General features: G+C 63.1%; 1 protein-coding gene across 1 annotated transcript in view; it reads right to left on the bottom strand.

Moving 5' to 3' along the window:
* Positions 1 to 21,959, bottom strand: part of LOC104327445 (epithelial discoidin domain-containing receptor 1-like) — a 23,306-nt gene extending 1,347 nt beyond the window's left edge. The window contains 20 exon segments of the mRNA XM_075412194.1: positions 4,013 to 4,162; positions 6,269 to 6,503; positions 7,871 to 7,914; positions 7,916 to 8,039; positions 8,141 to 8,268; positions 8,766 to 8,830; positions 8,833 to 8,940; positions 9,468 to 9,575; positions 10,831 to 11,020; positions 11,365 to 11,519; positions 11,630 to 11,758; positions 12,694 to 12,940; positions 13,099 to 13,285; positions 14,185 to 14,287; positions 14,556 to 14,612; positions 14,615 to 14,702; positions 16,947 to 17,175; positions 18,355 to 18,457; positions 20,077 to 20,179; positions 21,927 to 21,959. Of these exon segments, the coding sequence (XP_075268309.1) occupies positions 4,013 to 4,162; positions 6,269 to 6,503; positions 7,871 to 7,914; positions 7,916 to 8,039; positions 8,141 to 8,268; positions 8,766 to 8,830; positions 8,833 to 8,940; positions 9,468 to 9,575; positions 10,831 to 11,020; positions 11,365 to 11,519; positions 11,630 to 11,758; positions 12,694 to 12,940; positions 13,099 to 13,285; positions 14,185 to 14,287; positions 14,556 to 14,612; positions 14,615 to 14,702; positions 16,947 to 17,175; positions 18,355 to 18,457; positions 20,077 to 20,149 (2,523 nt within the window). The 5' untranslated portion in view covers positions 20,150 to 20,179; positions 21,927 to 21,959.
* Between the last annotated feature and the right edge of the window lie 1,006 nt (positions 21,960 to 22,965).

The following is a 22,965-nucleotide window of genomic DNA, read 5'->3' as shown; positions in this document are numbered from 1 at the left end:
TAAATTGGGAGTACTGGGGGGCAACTGGGAGGACTGGAGGGCAACTGGGAGGACTGGGAGTAACTGGGAGTGCCAGGGGGGACTGGGGGAACTGGGAGTACTGGGGGGACTGGGGGAACTGGGAGTACCAGCGGGAAACTGGGAGAACTGGGGAAATGGGAGGGACTGGGGGAAATGGGGAGTACTGGGGGGACTGGGAGTACTGGGAGTACCAGCAGGAAACTGGGAGAACTGGGGGAACTGGGAGGGACTGGGAGAAATTGGGAGTACTGGGGGACAACTGGGAGGACTGGAGGGCAACTGGGAGGACTGGGAGTAACTGGGAGGACTGTGGGGGACTGGGAGTGCCAGGGGGGACTGGGGGAACTGGGAGTACTGGGAGGACTGGGGGAACTGGGAGTACCAGCGGGAAACTGGGAGAACTGGGGGAACTGGGAGGGACTGGGGGAAATGGGGAGTACTGGGGGGCAACTGGGAGGACTGGGAGTAACTGGGAGGACTGTGGGGGACTGGGAGTGCCAGGGGGGACTGGGGGAACTGGGAGTACTGAGGGGACTGGGGGAACTGGGAGTACCAGCAGGAAACTGGGAGTAACTGGGGGGGACTGGAGTATTGGGGGCAATGGGGGGACTGGGGGCAATGGGAGGACTGAGAGGGACTGGGAGAGACTGGGAGGACTGGGGGAACTGGGAGGACTGGTTGGGACTGGGGGAAACTGGGAGTACTGGGAGGACTGGGAGTAACTGGGGCAGACTGGGAGTACCAGGGGCACTGGGGGAACTGGGGGGAACTGGGGGGGACTGGGGGAACTGGGAGGGACTGGGGAACTGGGAGGGACTGGGGGGCAACTGGGAGGACTGGAGGGCAACTGGAGGACTGGAGTACTGTGGGGAGTGGGGGAACTGGGAGTACTGGGGGGACTGGGAGGGACTGGGGGAAATTGGGAGTACTGGGGGGCAACTGGGAGGACTGGAGGGCAACTGGGAGGACTGGAGGGCAACTGGGAGGACTGTGGGGGACTGGGGGAACTGGGAGTACTGGGGGGACTGGGGGAACTGGGAGTACCAGCGGGAAACTGGGAGTAACTGGGGGGGACTGGGAGTATTGGGGGCAATGGGGGGACTGGGGGCAATGGGAGGACTGAGAGGGACTGGGAGGGAGTGGGAGGACTGGGGGGGACTGGGAGTAACTGGGAGTACTGGGGGGACTGGGAGTAACCGGGGCAGACTGGGAGGACTGGGAGGGACTGGGGGAACTGGGAGGATTGGGGGGTAACTGGGAGTACCTGGGAGGGATTGGGAGTAACTGGGAGGGACTGAGGGAACTGGGAGTACTGGGGGACTGGAAGGACTGGGGGGACCAGGGGGCAAATGGGAGTAACTGGGGGGGCTGGGAGTAACTGGGGGGGACTGGGGGGACTGGGAGGACTGGGAGTACCAGGGAGCAACTGAGAGTAACGGGGGGGGGGGGGACTGGGAGTACTGGGGGCACTGGGAGGGACTGGGAGAACTGGGAGTGCTAGGGGGGACTGGGGGGCAACTCGGAGTAACTGGGAGGACTGGGGGAAATAGGAATACCAGGGGGGACTGGGAGTAACTGGGAGTAACTGGGGGGGGACTGGGGGGACTGAGAGTACTGGAGGGGATTGGGGGAACTGGGAGGACTGGGGGAAATGGGGTCGCCTCCCAGTGCCCCCCAAACTGCTTCCAGTCGCTCCCAGTGTCCCCCCAGTCCCCTCTCAGTCCCCTCCCAGTGACCCCCAGTCCCCTCCCAGTGCCCCCCAAACTGCTTCCAGTGCCACCAGTCCCCTCCCAGTGCCTCCCAGTCCCTCCCAGTGCCCCCCAACCTCCTCCCAGTGCCCCCCAAACTGCTTCCAACCCCTCCCAGTGCCCCCCAGTCCCCTCCCAGTACTCCCCAAACTGCTCCCAGTCCCCTCCCAGTGCCTCCCAAACTGCTCCCAGTCATTCCCAGTGCCTCCCAGTCCCTCCCAGTGCCCCCCAAACTGCTTCCATTCTCTCCCAGTCCCCTCCCAGTGCCCCCCAGTCCCCTCCCAGTGCCTCTCAACCTCCTCCCAGTGCCCCCCAAACTGCTTCCAGCCCCTCCCAGTGCCCCCCAGTCCCCTCCCAGTGCCCTCCCAGTGCCTCCCAGTCCTCTCCCAGTGCCCCCCAAACTGCTTCCATTCTCTCCCAGTCCCCTCCCAGTGCCCCCTAGTCCTCTCCCAGTGCCCCCCCAAACTGCTTCCAGTGCCCCCCAGTCCCCTCCCAGTGCCCCCCAGTCCCCTCCCAGTGCCCCCCAAACTGCTCCCAGTCGCTCCCAGTGCCTCCCAGTCCTTCCCAGTGCCCCCCAAACTGCTTCCAGTGCCCCCCAGTCCCCTCCCAGTGCCTCCCAGTCCCTCCCAGTGCCTTTCAACCTCCTCCCCGTGCCCCCCAAACTGCTTCCAGCCCCTCCCCAGTGCCCCCCAGTCCCCTCCCAGTCCCCACCCAGGCCTCCAGTGCCCCCCAGTCCTCTCCCAGTGCCCCCCAGTCCCCTCCCAGTCCCCTCCCAGTGCCTCCCAGTCCTCTCCCAGTGCCCCCCAAACTGCTTCCATTCTCTCCCAGTCCCCTCCCAGTGCCCCCTAGTCCTCTCCCAGTGCCCCCCAAACTGCTTCCAGTGCCCCCCAGTCCCCTCCCAGTGCCCCCAGTCCCCTCCCAGTGCCCCCCAAACTGCTCCCAGTCGCTCCCAGTGCCCCCTAGTCCTCTCCCAGTGCCCCCCAAACTGCTTCCAGTGCCCCCCAGTCCCCTCCCAGTGCCTCCCAGTCCCTCCCAGTGCCTTTCAACCTCCTCCCCGTGCCCCCCAAACTGCTGCTTCCAGCCCCTCCCAGTGCCCCCCAGTCCCCTCCCAGTCCCCACCCAGGGCCTCCCAGTGCCCCCCAGTCCTCTCCCAGTGCCTCCCAAACTGCTCCCAGTCCCCTCCCAGTGCCTCCCATTCCCTCCCAGTGCCCCCCAAACTGCTTCCCATTCTCTCCCAGTCCCCTCCCAGTGTCTCTCAACCTACTCCCAGTGCCCCCCAAACTGCTTCCAGCCCCTCCCAGTGCCCCCCAGTCCCCTCCCAGTGCCCTCCCAGTGCCTCCGAGTCCTCTCCCAGTGCCCCCCAAACTGCTCCCAGTCGCTCCCAGTGCCTCCCAGTCCCTCCCAGTGCCCCCCAAACTGCTTCCATTCTCTCCCAGTCCCCTCCCAGTGCCCCCTAGTCCTCTCCCAGTGCCCCCCAAACTGCTTCCAGTGCCCCCCAGTCCCCTCCCAGTGCCTCCCAGTCCCTCCCAGTGCCTTTCAACCTCCTCCCCGTGCCCCCCAAACTGCTTCCAGCCCCTCCCAGTGCCCCCCAGTCCCCTCCCAGTCCCCACCCAGGGCCTCCCAGTGCCCCCCAGTCCTCTCCCAGTACCTCCCAAACTGCTCCCAGTCCCCTCCCAGTGCCTCCCATTCCCTCCCAGTGCCCCCCAAACTGCTTCCATTCTCTCCCAGTCCCCTCCCAGTGTCTCTCAACCTACTCCCAGTGCCCCCCAAACTGCTTCCAGCCCCTCCCAGTGCCCCCCAGTCCCCTCCCAGTGCCCCCCAGTCCTCTCCCAGTGCTCCCCAAACTGCTCCCAGTCGCTCCCAGTGCCTCCCAGTCCCTCCCAGTGCCCCCCAAACTGCTTCCATTCTCTCCCAGTCCCCTCCCAGTGCCCCCTAGTCCTCTCCCAGTGCCCCCCAGTCCCCTCCCAGTGCCTCCCAGTCCCTCCCAGTGCCTCCCAGTCCCTCCCAGTGCCTTTCAACCTCCTCCCCGTGCCCCCCAAACTGCTTCCAGCCCCTCCCAGTGCCCCCCAGTCCTCTCCCAGTGCCCCCCAAACTGCTTCCAGTTCCTCCCAGTCCCCTTCCAGTGCCTCCCAGTGCCTCCCAGTCCCCTTCCAGTGCCTCCCAGTGCCCCCCAGTCCCCTCCCAGTGCTCCCCAAACTGCTCCCAGTCCCTCCCAGTCCCTCCCAGTGCCTCCCAGCGCCCACCTGGCGGCCCTGGGCGCGGAAGTGGTGCCCGGCGTTGGCGATGACCTGCTCGTCGCTGAGGCGGCCGTAGGGCTGCTCGCGGCACCGCGTCAGCACCTCCCACAGCGTCACCCCGAAGGCCCAGGCGTCGCTGGCGGGCGTGAAGGTGCCCTGGGGGGGCGGGGCCGGGTGTGGGCACGCCCCCCCGGGCACGCCCAGGCAGGCCCCGCCCACCCCCATGCCAAGCGGCGGCCCCAGTCCCCGTAACTCCGCCCAGTTCTGCCCCAATTCCCCTCCAATGTCCCCAAATCCCCCTTAAATCTGCCCATTTTTTCCTAAATTTCCCTCAAATGCCCCCAAATTTCCCTTAAAATTTCCCAGTTTTCCCTAAATTCTCCTCGAATGTCCCTAAATCCCCTTTAAATTGACCCGCTTTTTCCTGAATTCCCCTCAAATTACCCCAATCCACTTAAACCCGCCCATTTTTTCCCAAATTCTCCTCAAATATTCCCAGTTTCCCTTAACTCCCCCCAATTTTTCCTAAATTCCCCTCAAATGACCCCAAATCCCCTTAAATCTGCCCAATTTTTCCTAAATTCCCCTCAAATTATCCAATTCCCCTTAAATTTGCCCATTTTTTCCTAAATTCCCCTCAAATGTCCCCACATCCCCTTAAAATTGCCCAATTTTTCCTAAATTCCCCTCAAATGTCCCCAAATCCCTTTAAATCTGCCCAATTTTTCCTAAATTCCCCTCAAATTATCTAATTCCCCTTAAATTTGCCCAATTTTTCCCAAATTCCCCTCAAATGTCCCCAAATTCCCTTAAATTTGCCCACTTTTTCCCAAATTCCGCTCAAATTGTTCCCTCAGCCCCACAACAACCCCACCCCCAACACCCCCCAACGGCCCGCCCCTTCCTCTCTAGCCCCGCCTCTTCACTTTAGCCCCACCTTTTCCTCGTCCACCCCAGTGCTCCCTCATTCCTTCCCCCTTCCTTCAGCCCCTCCCCAACACCACCCCCTCAAGCCCCGCCCCTTACGCCCCTCCCCTTCCTCTTTGGCCCCTCCCCTCCCATTCTGGCCCCTCCCCTTTCTTTCTGGCCACACCTCTTCTCTTCAACCCCACCTTCCCCTCGTCCACCCCAGTGCTCCCTTCTTCCCTCATCACCCCCTCAACCCCACCCCGACCCCACCCCCTCAAGCCCCGCCCCCTCAAGCCCCACCCCCATAATCCCTTCCCCCTCAAGCCCCGCCCCTTCGTTTCTGGCCACACCTCTTCACTTTAGCCCCACCTTCACCTCGTCCACTCCTTCGCCCATCGCTCCCTCAGCCCCACCCCCTCAAGCCCCGCCCCCTCAAGCCACGCCCTCTCAAGCCCCACCCCCAGAATCCCCGCCCCTGACTCCTCTCCCCTTAGTCTCTGGCCCCCTCCCCTTCCTTTTTGGCCCTGCCCCTTCCTCTCTGGCCACACCCCTTCATTTTATCCCCCGCCTTTTCCTCGTCCACCCCAGCGCTCCCTCCTTCCCCCATTGCTCCCTCAACCCCACCCCCTCAATCCCCGCCCCCTCAAGCCCCACCCCACGATGCCCCGCCCCTTGACGCCCCTCCCCTTCCTCTTTTGCCCCTCCCCTCCCTTTCTGGTCACACCCCTTCTCTTTAGCCCCACCTTCCCCTCGTCCACCTCATCTCTCCCTCCTTCCCCCATCGCTCCCTCAACCCCACCCCCTCAATCCCCGCCCCCTCAATCCCCGCCCCCTCAAGCCACACCCCCAGAACCCCCTCCCCCCCTCAAGCCCCGCCCCTTCATTTCTGGCCACACCTCTTCACTTTAGCCCCACCTTCACCTCGTCCACTCCTTCGCGCATCACTCCCTCAACCCCACCCCCTCAATCCCCGCCCCCTCAAGCCCCACCCCACGATGCCCCACCCCTGGCGCCCCTCCCATTCCTCTTTGGCCCCTCCCCTCCCTTTCTGGCCACACCTCTTTACTTTAGCCCCACCTTCACCTCATCCACTCCTTTGCCCATCGCTCCTCGCTCCCTCAGCCCCACCCCAACCCCACCCCCTCAATCCCTGCCCCCTCAAGCCCCACCCGATGAAGCCCCGCCCCTTACACCCCGCCCCTTTCTCTCTGGCCCCTCCCCTTTCTCTCTGGCCCCTCCCCTCCCTTTCTGGCCACACCTCTTCTCTTTAGCCCCACCTTCCCCTCGTCCACCCCAGCTCTCCCTCCTTCCCGAGTCGCCCCCTCAAGCCCCGCCCCCCCAGGCCCCGCCCACCATGAGGATGCACTCCCAGGCCATCCAGCGGATGGGCAGCAGGGCCCGCCCCCGGACGCGGTAGTAGTCGGCGGCGTAAAGATGGCGGCTCATGCCGAAGTCGGCCACCTTGACGGTGAAGCCCTCCCCCACCAGGCAGTTGCGCGTGGCCAGGTCGCGGTGGACGAAGTTCAGCCCCGCCAGGAACCGCATCCCCGAGGCGATCTGAGCCGCGACGTGCAGCAGGGTGGCCAGGCTGCCGGAGGGGCGGGGCTTCAGCGGGGGGCGGGGCTTAGAGGGGGCGGGGCTTCGCCAGGGGGTGGGGAGGCCGAGGGTGGTGGGACGTCAGGGGGTCGGGAGGGGGCGAGGAAGGGAGGGCTGGAGTGGACGAGGTAAAGGTGGGGCTAAAAGTGAAGGGGCGGGGCCAGATAGGAAGGGGAGGGGCTTAAGTGGGCGGGGCTTAAAGGGGGTGTGGCGTGGGAGGGGGGAGGGGAGTCCGGCGGAGGGGCGTCAGGGGGTCAGGAGGGGGCGAGGAAGGGATCTGGAGTGGACGAGGTAAAGGTGGGGCTAAAAGTGAAGGGGCGGGGCCAGATAGGAAGGGGAGTGGCTTAAGTGGGCGGGGCTTAAAGGGGGGTGTGGCGTGGGAGGGGGAGGGGAGTCCGGGGGTGGGGCGTCAGGGGGTCGGGAGGGGGCGAGGAAGGGAGGGCTGGAGTGGACGAGGGTAAAGGTGGGGCTAAAACTGAAGGGGGAGGGGCCAGAGATGAAGTGGAGGGGCTTAAGTGGGCGGGGCTTAAAGGGGGTGTGGCGTGGGAGAGGGAGGGGAGGCCGGGGCTGGGGTGTCAGGGGGTCGGGAGGGGGCGAGGAAGGGAGGGCTGGAGTGGACAAGGTAAAGGTGGGGCTAAAAGTGAAGGGGTGGGGCCATAGAGGAAGGGGAGGAGCTTAAGGGGGCGGGGCTTAATGAGGTGGGGCGTGGGAGGTGGTGGGGCTGGAAGGGGTGGGGCTGGAGGGGTTGGGGAGGGGGCTGAGGGAGGGAGGGCTGGAGTGGACAAGGTAAAGGTGGGGCTAAGTGAAGAGGTGGGGCCAAAGAGGAAGGGAGGGGCTTAAGGGGGCGGGGCGTATAGGGGTGGGGCGTGGGAAGGGGTGGGGCTTGAAGGGGCGGGGATGGGTGTGTGGCTTGTGGGGAAGGGGTGCGGCAAAAGGCGAGGGAATGGCTTAATGGGAGAGGGGTGTGGCTTCCTGGCAAGGGGCGTGGCTTAGAGAAAAGGGTGGTGCTAGATGGGCAAGGGGCGGGGCTAACTCAAGGGAGGAGCTTATAGTAAAGGGGCGTGGCTAGTGCGGAAGGGGCGGGGCTTCTGAACCTGATGGCATGGTGGCTGAGGGGGAGAGGTGGTGACTCGCGAGAAAGGAGAGGGACCAAGAGGCAAAGGGGGTGGGGCAAAGAGATGGGGGCGTGGTCTTCGGGTTGGGGCGGAGCTTGTGGGGCAGTGGGCAGGGCCAAAGGGCAGTAGGGGCTGGGTTTAAAGGGGCAGGACCCCAACTGGATGAATGGGAGGGGGGAAGCAGGTGTGGCTTGGAAGGGGCGTGCTCAGAGGGGGCGTGGCTCGAGGAGGGGGCGTGTCCTACCTGAGGGCGGGGCCTCGGGGCCCCCCCAGGAACTGGTGGAGGTCAGCCGTGCGCCATGTACTCGGTGATGATGCAGAGGGGGCCGGCCCCCGCGCACACCCCCAGCAGCCGCACGATGTTGGGGTCCCGCAGCCGCCCCAGCGTCCGCGCCTCCTGCAGGAAGTCCCGCCTACCGCCCCGTCAGCCCCGCCCACAACTCCCTCCCCCCACCCCCCCCAACCTCGCAGGCCCCTCCCCCCCCCGAAAAGCCCCTCCCCTCCACCCCCATACCTGGCGTTCTTGGTGGCGTCAGGGCGCAGGACCTTGACGGCAACCAGCAGGGGGCGCCCTTGGGGCAGGTCGGGGGGGCGGGACAAGGGGGGCAGGGCCTGGGGGTCCTCGACCTCGCACAGCAGCACCTGCAGGGGGCGGGGGCCTCAGCGAGGGGCGGGGCTAAGAATCCCCCGGGGGGGCGGGGCTGCCCTCCAGGGGTGCAGCTAAGGCTAAGACGTGTGGGCGGGACTAAAGCCCGGGGGGAGGGGCTTCGAGCGAAGAGGCGGGGCTTTGACCCGGGGTGGGGCTTCGCTCCAGGGGCAAGGCTTTGCCTCTGGGGGCGGGGCTCAACAGGGCAGAGCTTCTGCAGGGGTGTGGCTTATTTGAAGGGTGTGGCTTTCCTGCATGGGAGGGGGTGGGTCTTCTATGAGGGGCGGGGCCAGTCTAATAGGGGCGGGGTTGGGAAGAAGGGGTGGGGCTTGTCATTAGTGGGAGGGGCCAAAAGATGGGGCGGGACAGAGACAAGTGGGTGGCGCTTGTGCCACGAAGGGGCAGGGGAGTGGAAGTGGGGCGTGAGGGTGGGCGCAAGGAGGCGGGGACAAAGCACGAGGGGTGGGACTTGCGCGGAGGGGGCGGGGCTTACCTCTCCGAACTGTCCCTCCCCCAGCTTCTCGCGGAAGCGGAGGCGCCGGCGGGGGAAGGCGGGAGGGTGGGGCTGGGGGCGGGGACAGGGGCGGGGCCAGCCAAGGCGTAGGCGGAGCCTCCGGTGACATCAGCCTCCGCGTAGGCCCCCGCCCCCGCCTCGGGCTCTGCCGCACCTGTGGGGAGGGGTGTTGGGGGGGGCGTGGCTAGAGTGACATGCCCCGGGGTGGGGGTTTATCCGAAGGGGCGGGGTCTTCGTGAAAAGGGGAGGGGCTACAGCATAAAGGGGTGGGGCCTGGAAGGGGGGTGGAGTTACAGAAAGAGGGGGCAGGGGCTGTGGCAAGAGGAGGAGGGGCTAAACAAGTGGGAGGGGCTAAAAGAAAGTGGGAGGGGTCAAGCCAGATGGGGGCGGGGCTACAGCAGGGGATGGCCCAAAGAGGCGGGGCTGTGGGAAGAAGGGGGTGGGGCTTCAGGAAAGGGGTGTGGCTTCAGGAATGGGTGTGGCTTCAGGAAGGGGGTGTGGCTTCAGGAAAGGGGTGGGGCTTCAGCAAGGGAGGAGTCACACCAGCAGGAGGCAGGGCTTCCCCCCAAGGGGGTGGGGTTTCCCCAAAGGGGCAGAGCCAGTCATGGGTGAGGGTGGGGCCAAAGGGGGGGCTGGAGGTGGGGGCTCCTCATCTCCCCCTCCCCCCATCCCTGCCCTCACCGTCTGTGTTGATTGGCTTTGCCCCGTCAGGTGGGGTCCGAGCAAGCCCTCCCATTGGCTGGGCGTAGGTGGCCAGCAGGAGCCGATAGGCCGGGTTGGCAAGGGGTGCTGCTGTGGGGGGCTGGGATCAGATGAGGGGGCGGGGCCAGGAGGCTCCGCTCCCCCATCCAGGCCCAAGGTGGGCTCCCAATGGAGGAGGACGAGGGGAGTTGAATGGACCGTGGTGTCTCCATCCATCCGTCTCCACATGGTCTCCATCCATTCCATCCATCCATCCATCCAATCCATCCATCCATCCATCCATCCATCCATCCCTCCATCCCTCCATCCATCCATCCGTCCATCCCACGTGGTCTCCATCCATCCATCCGTCCATCCATCCATCCATCCTCATGTGGTCTCCATCCATCCATCCATCCATCCATCCATCCATCCATCCATCCATCCATTCACCCATCCATCCATCCATCCATCCACCCATCCATCCATCCACCCATCCATCCCCACGTGGTCTTCGTCCATCCATCCATCCCTCCATCCATCACCTCCATTAGATGTTCCTCCATCCCTTCTTCCATCCATTTCTCCATCTCTTGACCCATCTATCCATCCATCCATCTCTCCACCCACCCATCCATCCATCCATCCATCTCTTCCTCCATCCATCCATCACCCTTCTATGGCGTCCTTCCAGCCCTTCTTCCATCCATCCATCCGTCCATCCATCCATCCATCCATCCATCCATCCATCCATCCATCCATCCATCCATCCATCTCTCTGCGCATCTATTCATCCACGTTGCCTACACTTATCTCCATGTGATCTCCATCCATCCCTTTGTCCTTCCCTTCATCCGTCCAGCCAAGTCGTTTCCACTTCTCCATCCCTCCATCCACCTCTCCATCCATCCATCCATCCATCCATCCATCCATCCATCCATCTCCACATCCATGCATCCATCTATGCATCCATCCATCCCCATGTGGTCTCCATCATCTCCCCATCCATCCATCCATCCATCCATCCATCCTTCCCCATGTGGTCTCCATCATCTCCCCATCCATCCATCATCCATCCATGCATCCATGCATGCATCCATCCATCCATCCATCTCCACATCCATCCATCCATCCCACCATCCCCATGTGGTCTCCATCATCTCCCCATCCATCCATCATCCATCCATGCATCCATGCATGCATCCATCCATCCATCCATCTCCACATCCATCCATCCCACCATCCCCATGTGGTCTCCATCATCTCCCCATCCATCCATCTATGCATCCATGCATCCATCCATCTCTCCCTCCATCCCCAAGTGGTCTCCATCTACCCATCCCTTCCTCCCTCTTCTCCTCACCAGGTCCGGGGGGGGCCGGGGGCAGCGACGGCTGCGACCGTGTCGGCTCCTGGTACTCGCCCAGGTCCGGGGGGATGCGTTCATAGCGGGGGGGTCCCCGCCCTGCCCCCGTCGCGTTGTTGATGACGATGGTGTCACCCGGCACCGAGAGCTGCACCCGCAGCTCGTCCTCCGATGGCCGCCGCTGGGCCTGTGGATGGGACCCTCAGGTGGACCCAGCGTCTGGGTGCCCAGTTCCTCCCAGTTGACCCCACCACCCTCCCAGAACCTGAGATGTTGACCCAGATGTCTGGGTGCCCAGTTCCTCCCAGTTGACCCCACCATGCTCCCAGAGCTTGAGCTGTTGACCCACATGTCCAGGTGCCCAGTTCCTCCCAGGTGACCCCACCACCCTCCCAGAGCTTGGGCTATTGACCCACATGTCCTGGTGCCCAGTTCCTCCCAGTTGACCCCACCACCCTCACAGAGCTTGGGCTGTTGACTGAGATGTCCACTTGCCCAGTTCCTCCCAGTTGATCCCATCACCTCTCTCACCTTCCCCAGTATCTTCTTCCAGTACTGCCGCCAGAGGATGAGGAAGATGACGCCCAATAGGAGCAAGATGATGGCTACCAGGCAGCCAATCAGGATGGACGTGTGGCTGTGGTCGGCTTTGGCGACTGGCTGCCCCGGCTTGGGCTCCCCGGGGACTGCCATGGGGGGGCGTAGTTGGTAGGGTACAGTCATGGCCCCACCCTCTCAGATCCCACCCTGTTAAGCCCCACCCCATTAAGCCCCGCCCCATTAAGCCCCGCCTTACCCAAGGTAGTGAGGTTGGTAGCCATGTCCCCGTGCCAGGGGTCCTCAGGGACAGCCATGGCCCCCACCGAGGGGTCAGGGAGGGCGGCTGGGGGCCACCCACTGGCACCCACTGCCTCCTCCACCACGTCTGTGGGGAGAGAGCCCCACGGCGCCTTAACGAGGTGGCTAACGAGGGCGGGGGACAGGGCCCCCAACCCATTGACCAAACCACCAACAAGCTCCTGGGTTGGTTGACCCCCAACCACTCAACCAGCTTTGACCTAATCCAACCAACTAGTCAAGCAACCAACCAGTTAATCAACTGGCCAACCAAGCTGTCCGTCAACTCACCAGCCAATCACACGACGACTCCAGCATCTAACCAGTCACCCCATCATCCAACTAATCAGGCAACAGGCAACCAGCTAACCAGTCGACCACCCTTGGACTGGTTAACCAACTGGCAATCCAGCCCTGTGTCCAACCAACCATCCCACCTCCCAACCAGCTCAATAGTCAACCAGCTAACCGACCAGTGTCACAACCAGCCCTTCATCTGGTCAACCAGTGTCCAACCAGCCAACCTCCTCGTTATCTAACCAACCTGCCCGTCACCCAGTCAACCTCCCCCTCATCTAACCAACCACCCCATCACCCAACCAATGATCCCATCACCCACCCTGTGACCCCTTCACCCAACCAACCACCCCTTCACCCAACCAACCACCCCATCACCCAACCAACCACCCCTTCACTCAATCAACCACCCCATCACCCAACCAATGACCCCTTCACCCAATCAACCACCTCATCACCCAATCAATCACCCCATCACCCAACCAACCACCCCTTCACCCAACCAACCACCCCATCACCCAGCCAATGACCCCATCACCCAACCAACCACCCCATCACCCAACCAACCACCCCATCACTCAATAAACCACCCCATCACCCAACCAACCACCCCTTCACCCAACCAACCACCCCATCCCCCAACCACCCAACCCAAGAACCGATCTGTTGGAGGAGGATGCCAAGGCCCAAGTAGGTCTGGAGGCCACCTGACACAGTTGGACTCACCTGAGAGGAAGGTGATCTCACTGAAGAGCATCCACTCCGCGGCGAAGAAGAAGTGACACTGGATGAAGCGGGCCTGACGCCCGCCCAGAGGCACGGTGACCGAGCGGGCGCTGGGGTCCTTGACGCCCCCAGCCAGGCTGTGGGTGACCGAGGTGGGCTCCCAGGCTGTGGCCAGGCTCCTCTTGAAGCGACACTCCACCTCCCCGAAGATGCTCACCCCCCGGGTGTGCATGTTGTTGCAGTGGACCTGGGGTGGGGGGACAGGGACACAGGGGTTGGCCACCATCCCATGATGCCCTGGGGCAGCTGGCGGGTGGGTCCCCAGCGGGAAGTTCCAGACCCTAAGGCAGGGTTGATGTGGTGGCCCCTCATGGGTCATCCCTGGGGGGTCACGCCGCGGAGCACCTGCATGGCGCGGAAGGCTCGGAGCCCCTCAAACTCGAACTCCAGCTCCACGTGGGGTCGGGGGCCCGGGGGGCGGTGCCATCCCACGTAGTCATAGCCCGGCCAAAGACGTCGCTCGCGGCTCCTCAGGAAGTCGTCCAATCCCAGCACCCCGTCCGCCAGCTGGCCCAGCCCCCCAAACTGCAGCCTGGGAGGGTAGGGGGACACCAGGACGCCTGGGTCCACCCATCCCATCCACCTGGGAACCCCCCATGGGGCAGCCTTGGGGGTCAAGGGGCTCCCAGACGCCTGGGTCCACCCATCCCACTCACCTGGGAACCTACCAGTGACACCCACAGGGTCAAGGGTTCCTCAGGAAGTCTGGGTCCCCTCATCCCACCCACCTGGGACCTCCCTCTGTGGGATCTAGCACACAACTGTGGGGCAATCGGGGTGGTTTTGGGGACAGTTGGGGACGTTGGGGTCAACCTGGGGCCAACTGGGGCCAACTTGGGGCCAACTGAGCCAACCTGGGGACAGTCTCAGGCTCTTCTGGGACAGTAGATGACAGCTTGGGGCTGTGTGGGGCCAGCAGGTGACAATTTGGGGACAGTTTGGGGCTGTGTGGGGCCAGCAGGGAACAACTGGGACCATTAAGAGCCAGTGGTTGACCATCTGGGGTCACTTTGGGGTCATCTAGGGCCAGCGGTGGATGATTTGGGACAATATGGGGACAGTCAGGGCCTGTTTGGAGATGTTTGGGACAGTTGGGAGTGGCCATAGGTAGTTTGGAGACACTTGGGGACAGTTTGGGGGCAGTTGGGGATATCTGGGGACAGTTTGGGAACACTTGGAGATAGTTTTGGGGGACACTTGGTGGTGGCCAAGACTGGTTGGGGACACCTGGGGACAGTCTGAGGACCACTGGGGACATCTGGGGAGGTTCGGGGACAGTCTGGGGACAGCTTGAGATGGTTTGGGGCCACTTGGGGATGGTTTGGGGCCATCTGGGGCTGGTTTGGGAGTTCTTGCGGCTGGGTTGGGAGTTCTTGGGGCTGGTTGGTGCCGGTGACCCCTGGGACAGCTGGGGACATCTGGAGGACTCACGGGCCAACGCTGTATCCATCGTAGGTGGAGTCGTTGAGGACAACGGGTGCCGGGTCAAGGGCCATGACCTGTCCCCGTGGTGCCGTGTAGGACAGGAGCCCAGCTGGGGACAGGGGACCCATCACCACAGGGCCGCCACGGGGTTGGGTGAGGGACGTGGGGATGGGGGACCACCACCCCGAAGTCACCCCTGGGGGTGTAGGACAGGAGCCCGGCTGGGGACGGGGGACATGTCACCACGGGGCCACTGCGGGATTGGGTGAGGGATGTACGGATGGGGGACCACCACCCTGGAGTCACCCCTGGGGGGTGATGGGGTGGGGTGGAGATGACGTGGGGTGACAAGGGGGAGGTGACAAGGCGCCGCTCACCGTCCCACGGGCAGCCGTAGAGCTCCAGGCGCAGGCAGACGCTCATGGCGCGGGGGCCCGGGGGTAGACGCGCAGCGCCCGCGCCACGGGAGGCGGGGCCAGGTCCTTCAGCACCACCCCCTCGGGGTCCTCGTTACCCCCGATCACCTGCGGCGGTGGGATCCACTGGGATCTCCGGGGACGCGGACCCCACCGCCGGGGACCTCCCTGGTCACCCCGTGCGATTTCTGGCCCCCCATGAGCCCAGGGATCCCCAGGGATCCCCCAGGATCTCCCGAGGATCCCATTGCCCCCCGAGATCCCGTTGGCCTCCCAGGGATCCCCAGGAATCTTCCAGGGATCCCCACCCTCACCCGAGAATCCCAGTGTCCCCTCAGATCCCGTGGACCTGCCGGCATCTCCCAAGGATCCCATTGTCCCCTGAGATCCCCAGGGATCCCCACAACCACCCCGAAATCCCAGTGTCCCCTCGGATCCCATTGACCTCCCGGCATCTCCCAAGCATCCCATTGTCCCCAGGGATCCCACTGCTCTCCCAGGGATCCCCAGAGATCCTCACCACCACCTCAAGATCCCAGTATCCCCAGGGATCCCACTGTTCTCCAGGGATCCCTAGGGATCCCCACCACCATCCCGGAATCCAGTGTTCCCAGGGATCTCATTGACCTCCCAGCATCTCCCAGGGATCCCATTGTCCCCCAAGATCCTGCTGCCCTCCCAGGGATCCCCAGGAGTGTCCCAGTCATCCCCAGCACCCCCTCGGGATCCCAGTGTCCCCAGGGATCTCATTGACCTTCCGGCATCTCCTAAGGATCCCATTGTCCCTCGAGATCCCACTGCTCACTCAGCGATCTCCAGGGATCCCTAGACCCACCCCAAAATCTCAGTGTCCCCAAGATCCCACTGTTCTCCAGGGATCCCTAGGAATCCCCAGCACCACCCCAGAATCCCAGTGTCCCCAGGGATCCCATTGACCCCCCGGGATCTCCCGAGGATCCCATTGTCCCCAGAGATCCCACTGCTCTCCCAGGGATCCCCAGAGATCCTCAACACCACCCTGGGATCCCAGTGTCCCCTCGGATCCCATTGACCTCCCGGCATCTCCCAAGCATCCCATTGTCCCGAGGGATCCCACTGCTCTCCAGGGATCCCCAGGGATCCCCAGCACCACCCCGAAATCTCAGTGTCTCCCAGGATCCCGTTGACCCCGCGAGGTGTCACGAGTATCCTGTTGTCCCCTGAGATCCCACTGCTCTCCCAGGGATCCCCAGAGATCCTCACCACCACCCCAGGATCCCTTTGTCCCCAGGGATCCCACTGTTCTCCAGGGATCCCTAAGGATCCCCAGCACCACCCCAGAATCCCAGTGTCCCCAGGGATCCCATTGACCTCCCAGCATCTCCCAAGGATCCCTTTGTCCCCTGAGATCCCACTGCCCTCCAGGGATCCCCAGGGATCCCCACCACCACCCCGGGATCCCAATGTCCCCCTGGATCCCACTGACCTCCCGGCATCTCCCAAGGATCCCACTGTCCCCCAAGATCCCCAGGGATCCCCAAAAATCCCCACCACTCCCCCGGGATCCCCGTGTTCCCATGGGTCCCCCAGGATCCCCTGCTGTCCCCTCCCCATCCCACCGCTTTCCCAGAGATCCCAGGGATCAGCATCTCAACGTCCCCAAGGAACCCCATGTCACCTTGGCACCTTGGCGTCCCCAAACTGTCCCCAAGGTGTCCCATGGCACCCCAACACCTCCAAGGTCCCCAAGATGTCACCAAGGTTCCTGATCACCTCAGCACCTCAACACCCTCAAGGTCCCCAAGATGCCCTCAAGGTCCCCAAGATGTCCTCAAGGTCCCTGATGATCTCAACATCCCAACATCTCCAAGATGTCCCCAAGGTCCCCAGTCACCTCAACACCCCAACATGCTCAAGGTCCCCAAGATGTCCCCAAGGTCCCTGATCACCTCAACAACCCAACATCCTCAAGGTCCCCAAGGTCCCCGATCACCTCAACATCCCAACATCTCCAAGGTCCCCAAGATGTCCTCAAGGTCCCTGATGACCTCAACACGCCAACTTCCCCAAGGTCCTCAAGATGTCCCCAAGGTCCCTGATGACCTCAGCATCCCAGCATCCCCAAGGTCCCAAATCACCCCAACATCTCCAAGGTCCCCAAGGTCCTTGGTCACCTCAGCACCCCAACATCCTCAGGGTCCCCAAGCTCCCCAGTAGCCTCAACACCCCACCATCCTCAAGGTCCCCAAGATATCCCCAAGGTCCCTGATGATCTCAATATCCCAAAATCCCAAGGTCCCCCATCACCCAACATCCCCAAGGTCCCCAAGGTGTCCCCAAGGTCCCCAAGGTGTCCCCAAGGTCTCTGGTCACCTCAGTGCCCCATCGGTCCCGCCAGCGCAGCCAGCGGTGCCGGTCACGGCTGTAGCGCAGTCGGTAGGCGTGGGCGAACTCCCTGCCGTGGCCACCGGCATGACGTCCCTGTGTCCCCACCAGCGTCACCACGTGCAGCCGACCCAGGTCCACCTCCAGGAACTCCTCCTCCTCCGGGAAGACGGGACCCGCGGGACACCAGGCGCCGTCCCCGTCACTGCGACCCAGCCTGGGGACATGGGGACGTCCTGGGGACACTGGGGACGTGGGGACGCCCGAGGCCACCACGTGCTGTCCCCATAACTGTGGTCCAGGCTGGGGATGTGGGGATGTCCTGGGAACACCCAGGGGACATGGGGACATCCTAGGGACACCCAAGGGACATGGGGACGCTTGGAGGACATGGGGATATCATGGGGACCTTCAGGGACATGGGGACACCCAGGGGACATGGGGACTCTTGGAGGATGTGGGGACTCTTGGAGGACATGGGGACATCATGGGGACACCCAAGGGACACGCGGACATCTTAGGGACACCGGGGGACACCCAGGGGACATGGGGACTCTTGGAGGACATGGGGATATCTCAGGGACACTGAGGGACACCCAGGGGATGTGGCGACTCTTGGAGGACATGGGGACATCATGGGGACACCCGGGGACATGGGGACACCCAAGGGACACAGGGACATCTTAGGGACATCGGGGGACACCTAGGGGACATGGGGACTCTTGGAGGACATGGGGACACCCAAGGGACATGGGGACATCATGGGGACACTGGGGGACACCCAGGGGACCTGGGGACTCTTGGAGGACATCAGGACATCTCAGGGACACCGAGGGACACCCAGGGGACCTGGCAGCTCTTGGAGGACATGGGGACACCTAGGGGACATGGGGACACCCGGGGACATGGGGACACGAGGACATCTTAGGGACACTGGGGGACACCCAGGGGACCTGGGGACTCTTGGAGGACATGGGGACATCATGGGGACACCCAAGGGACACGGGGACATCATGGGGACACTGGGGGACACCCAGGGGACCTGGGGACTCTTGGAGGACATGGAGACTCTTGGAGGACATGGGGACTTCATGGGGACACTCAAGGGACACGGGGACATCCTAGGGACACCGGGGGACACGGGGACACTTGGAGGACAGAGGGACCTGGGGACACCCGGGGGACCCTGGATGGCACAGGACAGTACTGGGTGGGGGCTCTGGGCCATACTGGGCCATACTGGGACCCCTTGGAAACAGCAGGCAGCGGTGTCTCTGAGGTGGGGACAGGGTGGGGACACTGGAGGGCCCTTGGAGGTGGGACACCGGGCGGGGTGGAGGCGGGTGCCGGGCCATACTGGTGTGTACTGGTGTACACTGGTGCGTACTGGGCTCACCGGCCGTGGCGGGCGGCTGTGGAGTCGGACCAGGCGCTGGAGGCCGAGAGGCGGCTGTCGGGGATGGACCCGTCCTCCATGCCCAGGGCGAAGCGGCACCTGCCTGGGGGGCGCGGGGGACGCTGGGGACACGGGGGGGACATGGGGGAACCCACAGCCCCCCTTGGGCCCTATGGACCCCATAGTGGACCCCCAGCCTACCATGGCCCCTATGGACCCCACAGAAGACCCAGAACCTCAAGTGGCCCCTATGGACCACGTAGGGGTCCCAAGAGCTTCACGTGGCCCCTATAGACACCATAGGGGACCTTCAGCCTCACGTGGCCCCTATGGACCCCATAGAAGACCAAGAGCCTCAAGTGGCCCCTATGGACCACGCAGGGGTCCCAAGAGCTTCACGTGGCCCCTATAGACACCATAGGGGACCTTCAGCCTCACGTGGCCCCTATGGACCCCATAGAAGACCAAGAGCCTCAAGTGGCCCCTATGGACCACGTAGGGGTCCCAAGAGCTTCACGTGGCCCCTATAGACACCATAGAGGACCTTCAGCCTCCCGTGGCCCCTATGGACCCCATAGAAGACCAAGAGCCTCAAGTGGCCCCTATGGACCACGCAGGGGTCGCAAGAGCTTCACGTGGCCCCTATAGACACCATAGGGGACCTTCAGCCTCACGTGGCCCCTATGGACCCCATAGAAGACCCAGAGCCTCCCATGACCCTTATGGACACCATAGGGGACCCCCAGCCTCCCATGGCCCCTGTGGACCCCATAGTGGACCCCCAGCCTACCATGGCCCCTATGGACCCCATAGAAGACCAAGAGCCTCAAGTGGCCCCTATGGACCACGTAGGGGTCCCAAGAGCTTCACGTGGCCCCTATAGACACCATGGAGGACCTTCAGCCTCCCGTGGCCCCTATGGACCCCATAGAAGACCAAGAGCCTCAAGTGGCCCCTATGGACCACGCAGGGGTCCCAAGAGCTTCACGTGGCCCCTATAGACACCATAGGGGACCTTCAGCCTCACGTGGCCCCTATGGACCCCATAGAAGACCAAGAGCCTCAAGTGGCCCCTATGGACCACGTAGGGGTCCCAAGAGCTTCACGTGGCCCCTATAGACACCATAGAGGACCTTCAGCCTCCCGTGGCCCCTATGGACCCCATAGAAGACCAAGAGCCTCAAGTGGCCCCTATGGACCACGCAGGGGTCCCAAGAGCTTCACGTGGCCCCTATAGACACCATAGAGGACCTTCAGCCTCCCGTGGCCCCTATGGACCCCATAGAAGACCCAGAGCCTCCCATGACCCTTATGGACACCATAGGGGACCCTCAGCCTCCCACGGCCCCTATGGACCCCATAGTGGACCCCCAACCTCCCAAGGCATCTATAGACCCTATAGGGGGCCCCCAGCCTCACATGGCCCCTACGGACCCCATAGGGCACCCACAGCCTCCCATGGCCCCTATGGACCCCATAGGGCACCCAGAGCCTCCCATGGCCCCTATGGACCCCATAGGGGACCCCCAGCCTCCCATGGCCCCTATGGACCCCATAGGGGACCCAGAGCCTCCCATGGCCCCTATAGACCCCATAGGGCACCCAGAGCCTCCCATGGCCCCTATGGACCCCATAGGGGACCCAGAGCCTCCCATGGCCCCCTATGGACCCCATAGGGGACCCCCAGCCTCCCGTGGCCCCTATGGACCCCATAGGTCTCACCCAGGTCGAGGTGCAGCCCGGACGCCTGGGTCCCCGCGGCCAGCAGCAGGAGGGGGAGGGGCAGGACCCCCATGGTGGCCCCAGCCCCGCCCAGTCACCACACCTGGGGACAGTGAGTGGACACTGGGACTCACTGGGAGGCACTGGGAGGGGGACTGGGAGCACTGGGAGGGTTGGGATGGGGACGGGGAGGGAACTGGGAGCACTGGGAGGGTTGGGATGGGGACAGGGGGCACTGGGAAGGGGACTGGGGGAATGGGAAGGGGGACTGGAAGCACTGGGAGTGTTAACATGGGAACTGGGAGGGAATTGGGAGGACTGGGAGGGAGACTGGGAGCACTGGGATATGTACTGTGGGCACTGGAAGGATTGGAATGGGGACTGGGAGGGAACTGGGGGGCACTGGGATAGGGGCTGAGGGCACTGGAAGGACTGGGATGGGGACTGGGAAGAAACTGGCAGGACTGGGAGGAGAACTGGGAGCCCTGGGAGCACTGGGATAGGGACTGGGGGCAATGGGAGGCGGACTGGTAGCACCGGAAGGGTTGGGAGGAGGACTGGGAGGGAACTGGGAGGACTGGGAGGGGAACTGGGAGGACTGGAAGGGAGACTGGGAGCACTGGGATAGGGACTGGGGGAACTGGAAGGGTTGGAATGGGGACTGGGAGGGAACTGGAAACACTGGGATAGGGACTGGGAGGGAACTGGGAGGACTGGGAGGGAACTGGGAGGACTGGGAGGCCCCCCCCAGCAGCTGCTCCCACAATGCACTGCTGGAATGCGCCCCTCCCCCCCCAGCTGCTGCTGCCCTGGCGGGAATGGGGGGAGGGGGGCGGGGCCTGAAGGCCTGGCTCCGCCCCCGGGGGGTCCCGCCCCCTCCTGGGCACCCGAGGGGGGGACCCAGGGGGGGACCCGGGGGGGACCCAGGCGTCCGGGGTCAATCGCGAGCACAGGACACGCGATATCACGTGATATCACACAAGAACACGTGATAACATGCTATAACACACGATAACATGTGATGACATGTCATAACACGTGATAACATGCGCTAACACAGAATAACACACGATAAGACACACTAGCCCACACTAATACACCATAACACGTGATAACATGTGATAACACATGGCAACACATGATAACATGTGATAACACACAATAACGCGCTGCATGTGATAACACGCAGCCAGCAATAACACACAATAACATGTGATAACACAGAATAGCATGTGATAACACGCAGCGACACACGCTAACACGCGACGTCATGCGATGATATGCAGTGACACGCAACAACACGCAATGACATACGCAAGAACACGCAAGGACACGCAGTAACATACAATATGAGGTGATAACATGCGACCCCAAGACATGCAACAACACGCAACGGCATGCCACAACATGCTGGGCCGTGCCATGCCACGCCGTAACACACTATGACATGCCATGACACGCTACAACATGGCTTGCCATGCCATCCCACGCAATGACGTGCCATGACATGCAACATCACGGCATGACATGCAGCACCGTGCCGTGACACGCAACGACACACTGTGACACGCTATAACATGGCATGCCATGCCATTACACATGCCATGACATGCCTTGACATGCCACGACACCCCATGACACGCAACAACACGCCATGACACACCACAACATGCAACGACATGCCATGACACACCATGATATGCAACAACACGCGGTGACACGCCGTGCCATGACACCCCACATCACGCAATGACAGGCCATGACACACCATGACACATGACAACACGTCGTGACACACCACAACACCCCCCGACATGCCCCGACACGCCGTGACACGCCCCAACACGCACCTGTGAGCCGCTCCTCCCCGGGCTCCGGCGGGCAGCACCTACAGGACCCCCCATAGATCTCAGCCCCATAGACCCCCCCGACCCCCAGCTCCACGCGTGTGCCACGTACACACGCGTGTAGCCACACGTGAGCTGAGCACGTGTGTCCATCTAGAAGCACACGCCATCTCCACACGTGCCTACGCGGTGCCCCTATAGCTCCCCATGTGTCTATAGGCCTGTCCATACGCCCACCCACGCCCCCCTACACACGCCTGGCGACCTGTACATACATGCAATTAGCATGTGCGTGGATTTAGTCACCTATACGTACATACAAACACGCCTATACATGCATGTACACACCCATAGGTGGATATAGACATAGACAGACACACACGCATACATATCTATACATACATGCACATACATCGACATACATGAACATACATGAACATACGTGTCGGCCCTATATACCCCTATAGATGTCTATATCCACCACAGACTCCCCCCAGCTGTCCCCCAACTCCCCCCAGCTGCCCCCCAAGTGCCCTAAATCCCCCCAAGTGCCCCCCAAAAGCACCCAGTCCCCCCAAGTGCCCCCCAAATCCCCCCAGTTGCCCCCCCAAGTGCCCCCAAATCCCCCCAGTACCCCCAAGGGCCCCCCAAACCCCCCTAAATGCCCCCAATGCCCCTGAATCACCCCAAGTGCCCCCTAAGTGCACCCCAAAACCCCCCTAAATGCCCCCAAGTGCCCCCCAAATACCTCCAGTGCCCCCCAAATGCCCCCGACCCCCCCCAGTACCCCACAACTGCCCCTCCAAACTCCCCTAAATGCCCCAAATGCCCTCAATGCCCCTGAATCACCCCAAGTGCCCCCAAGTGCCCCGTAAATACCCCAGACACCACCCAGGTACCCCCCAAGTGCCACCCCAAATACCCCCAAGCCCCTCAGGTGCCCCCCACATCTCCCCTAAATACCCCAGATACCCCCCCGTATCCACCCAAGTGCCCCCAACCCCCCCCAAGTGCCCCCAAATCCCCCCAAGTGCCCCCCAAA

The sequence above is a fragment of the Opisthocomus hoazin genome, unplaced genomic scaffold (assembly GCF_030867145.1).
Source record: "Opisthocomus hoazin isolate bOpiHoa1 unplaced genomic scaffold, bOpiHoa1.hap1 HAP1_SCAFFOLD_118, whole genome shotgun sequence".
NCBI lineage: Eukaryota > Metazoa > Chordata > Aves > Opisthocomiformes > Opisthocomidae > Opisthocomus > Opisthocomus hoazin.
Note: the sequence above shows the minus strand (reverse complement) of the source record. Positions and strands in the feature narration are given on the sequence as shown.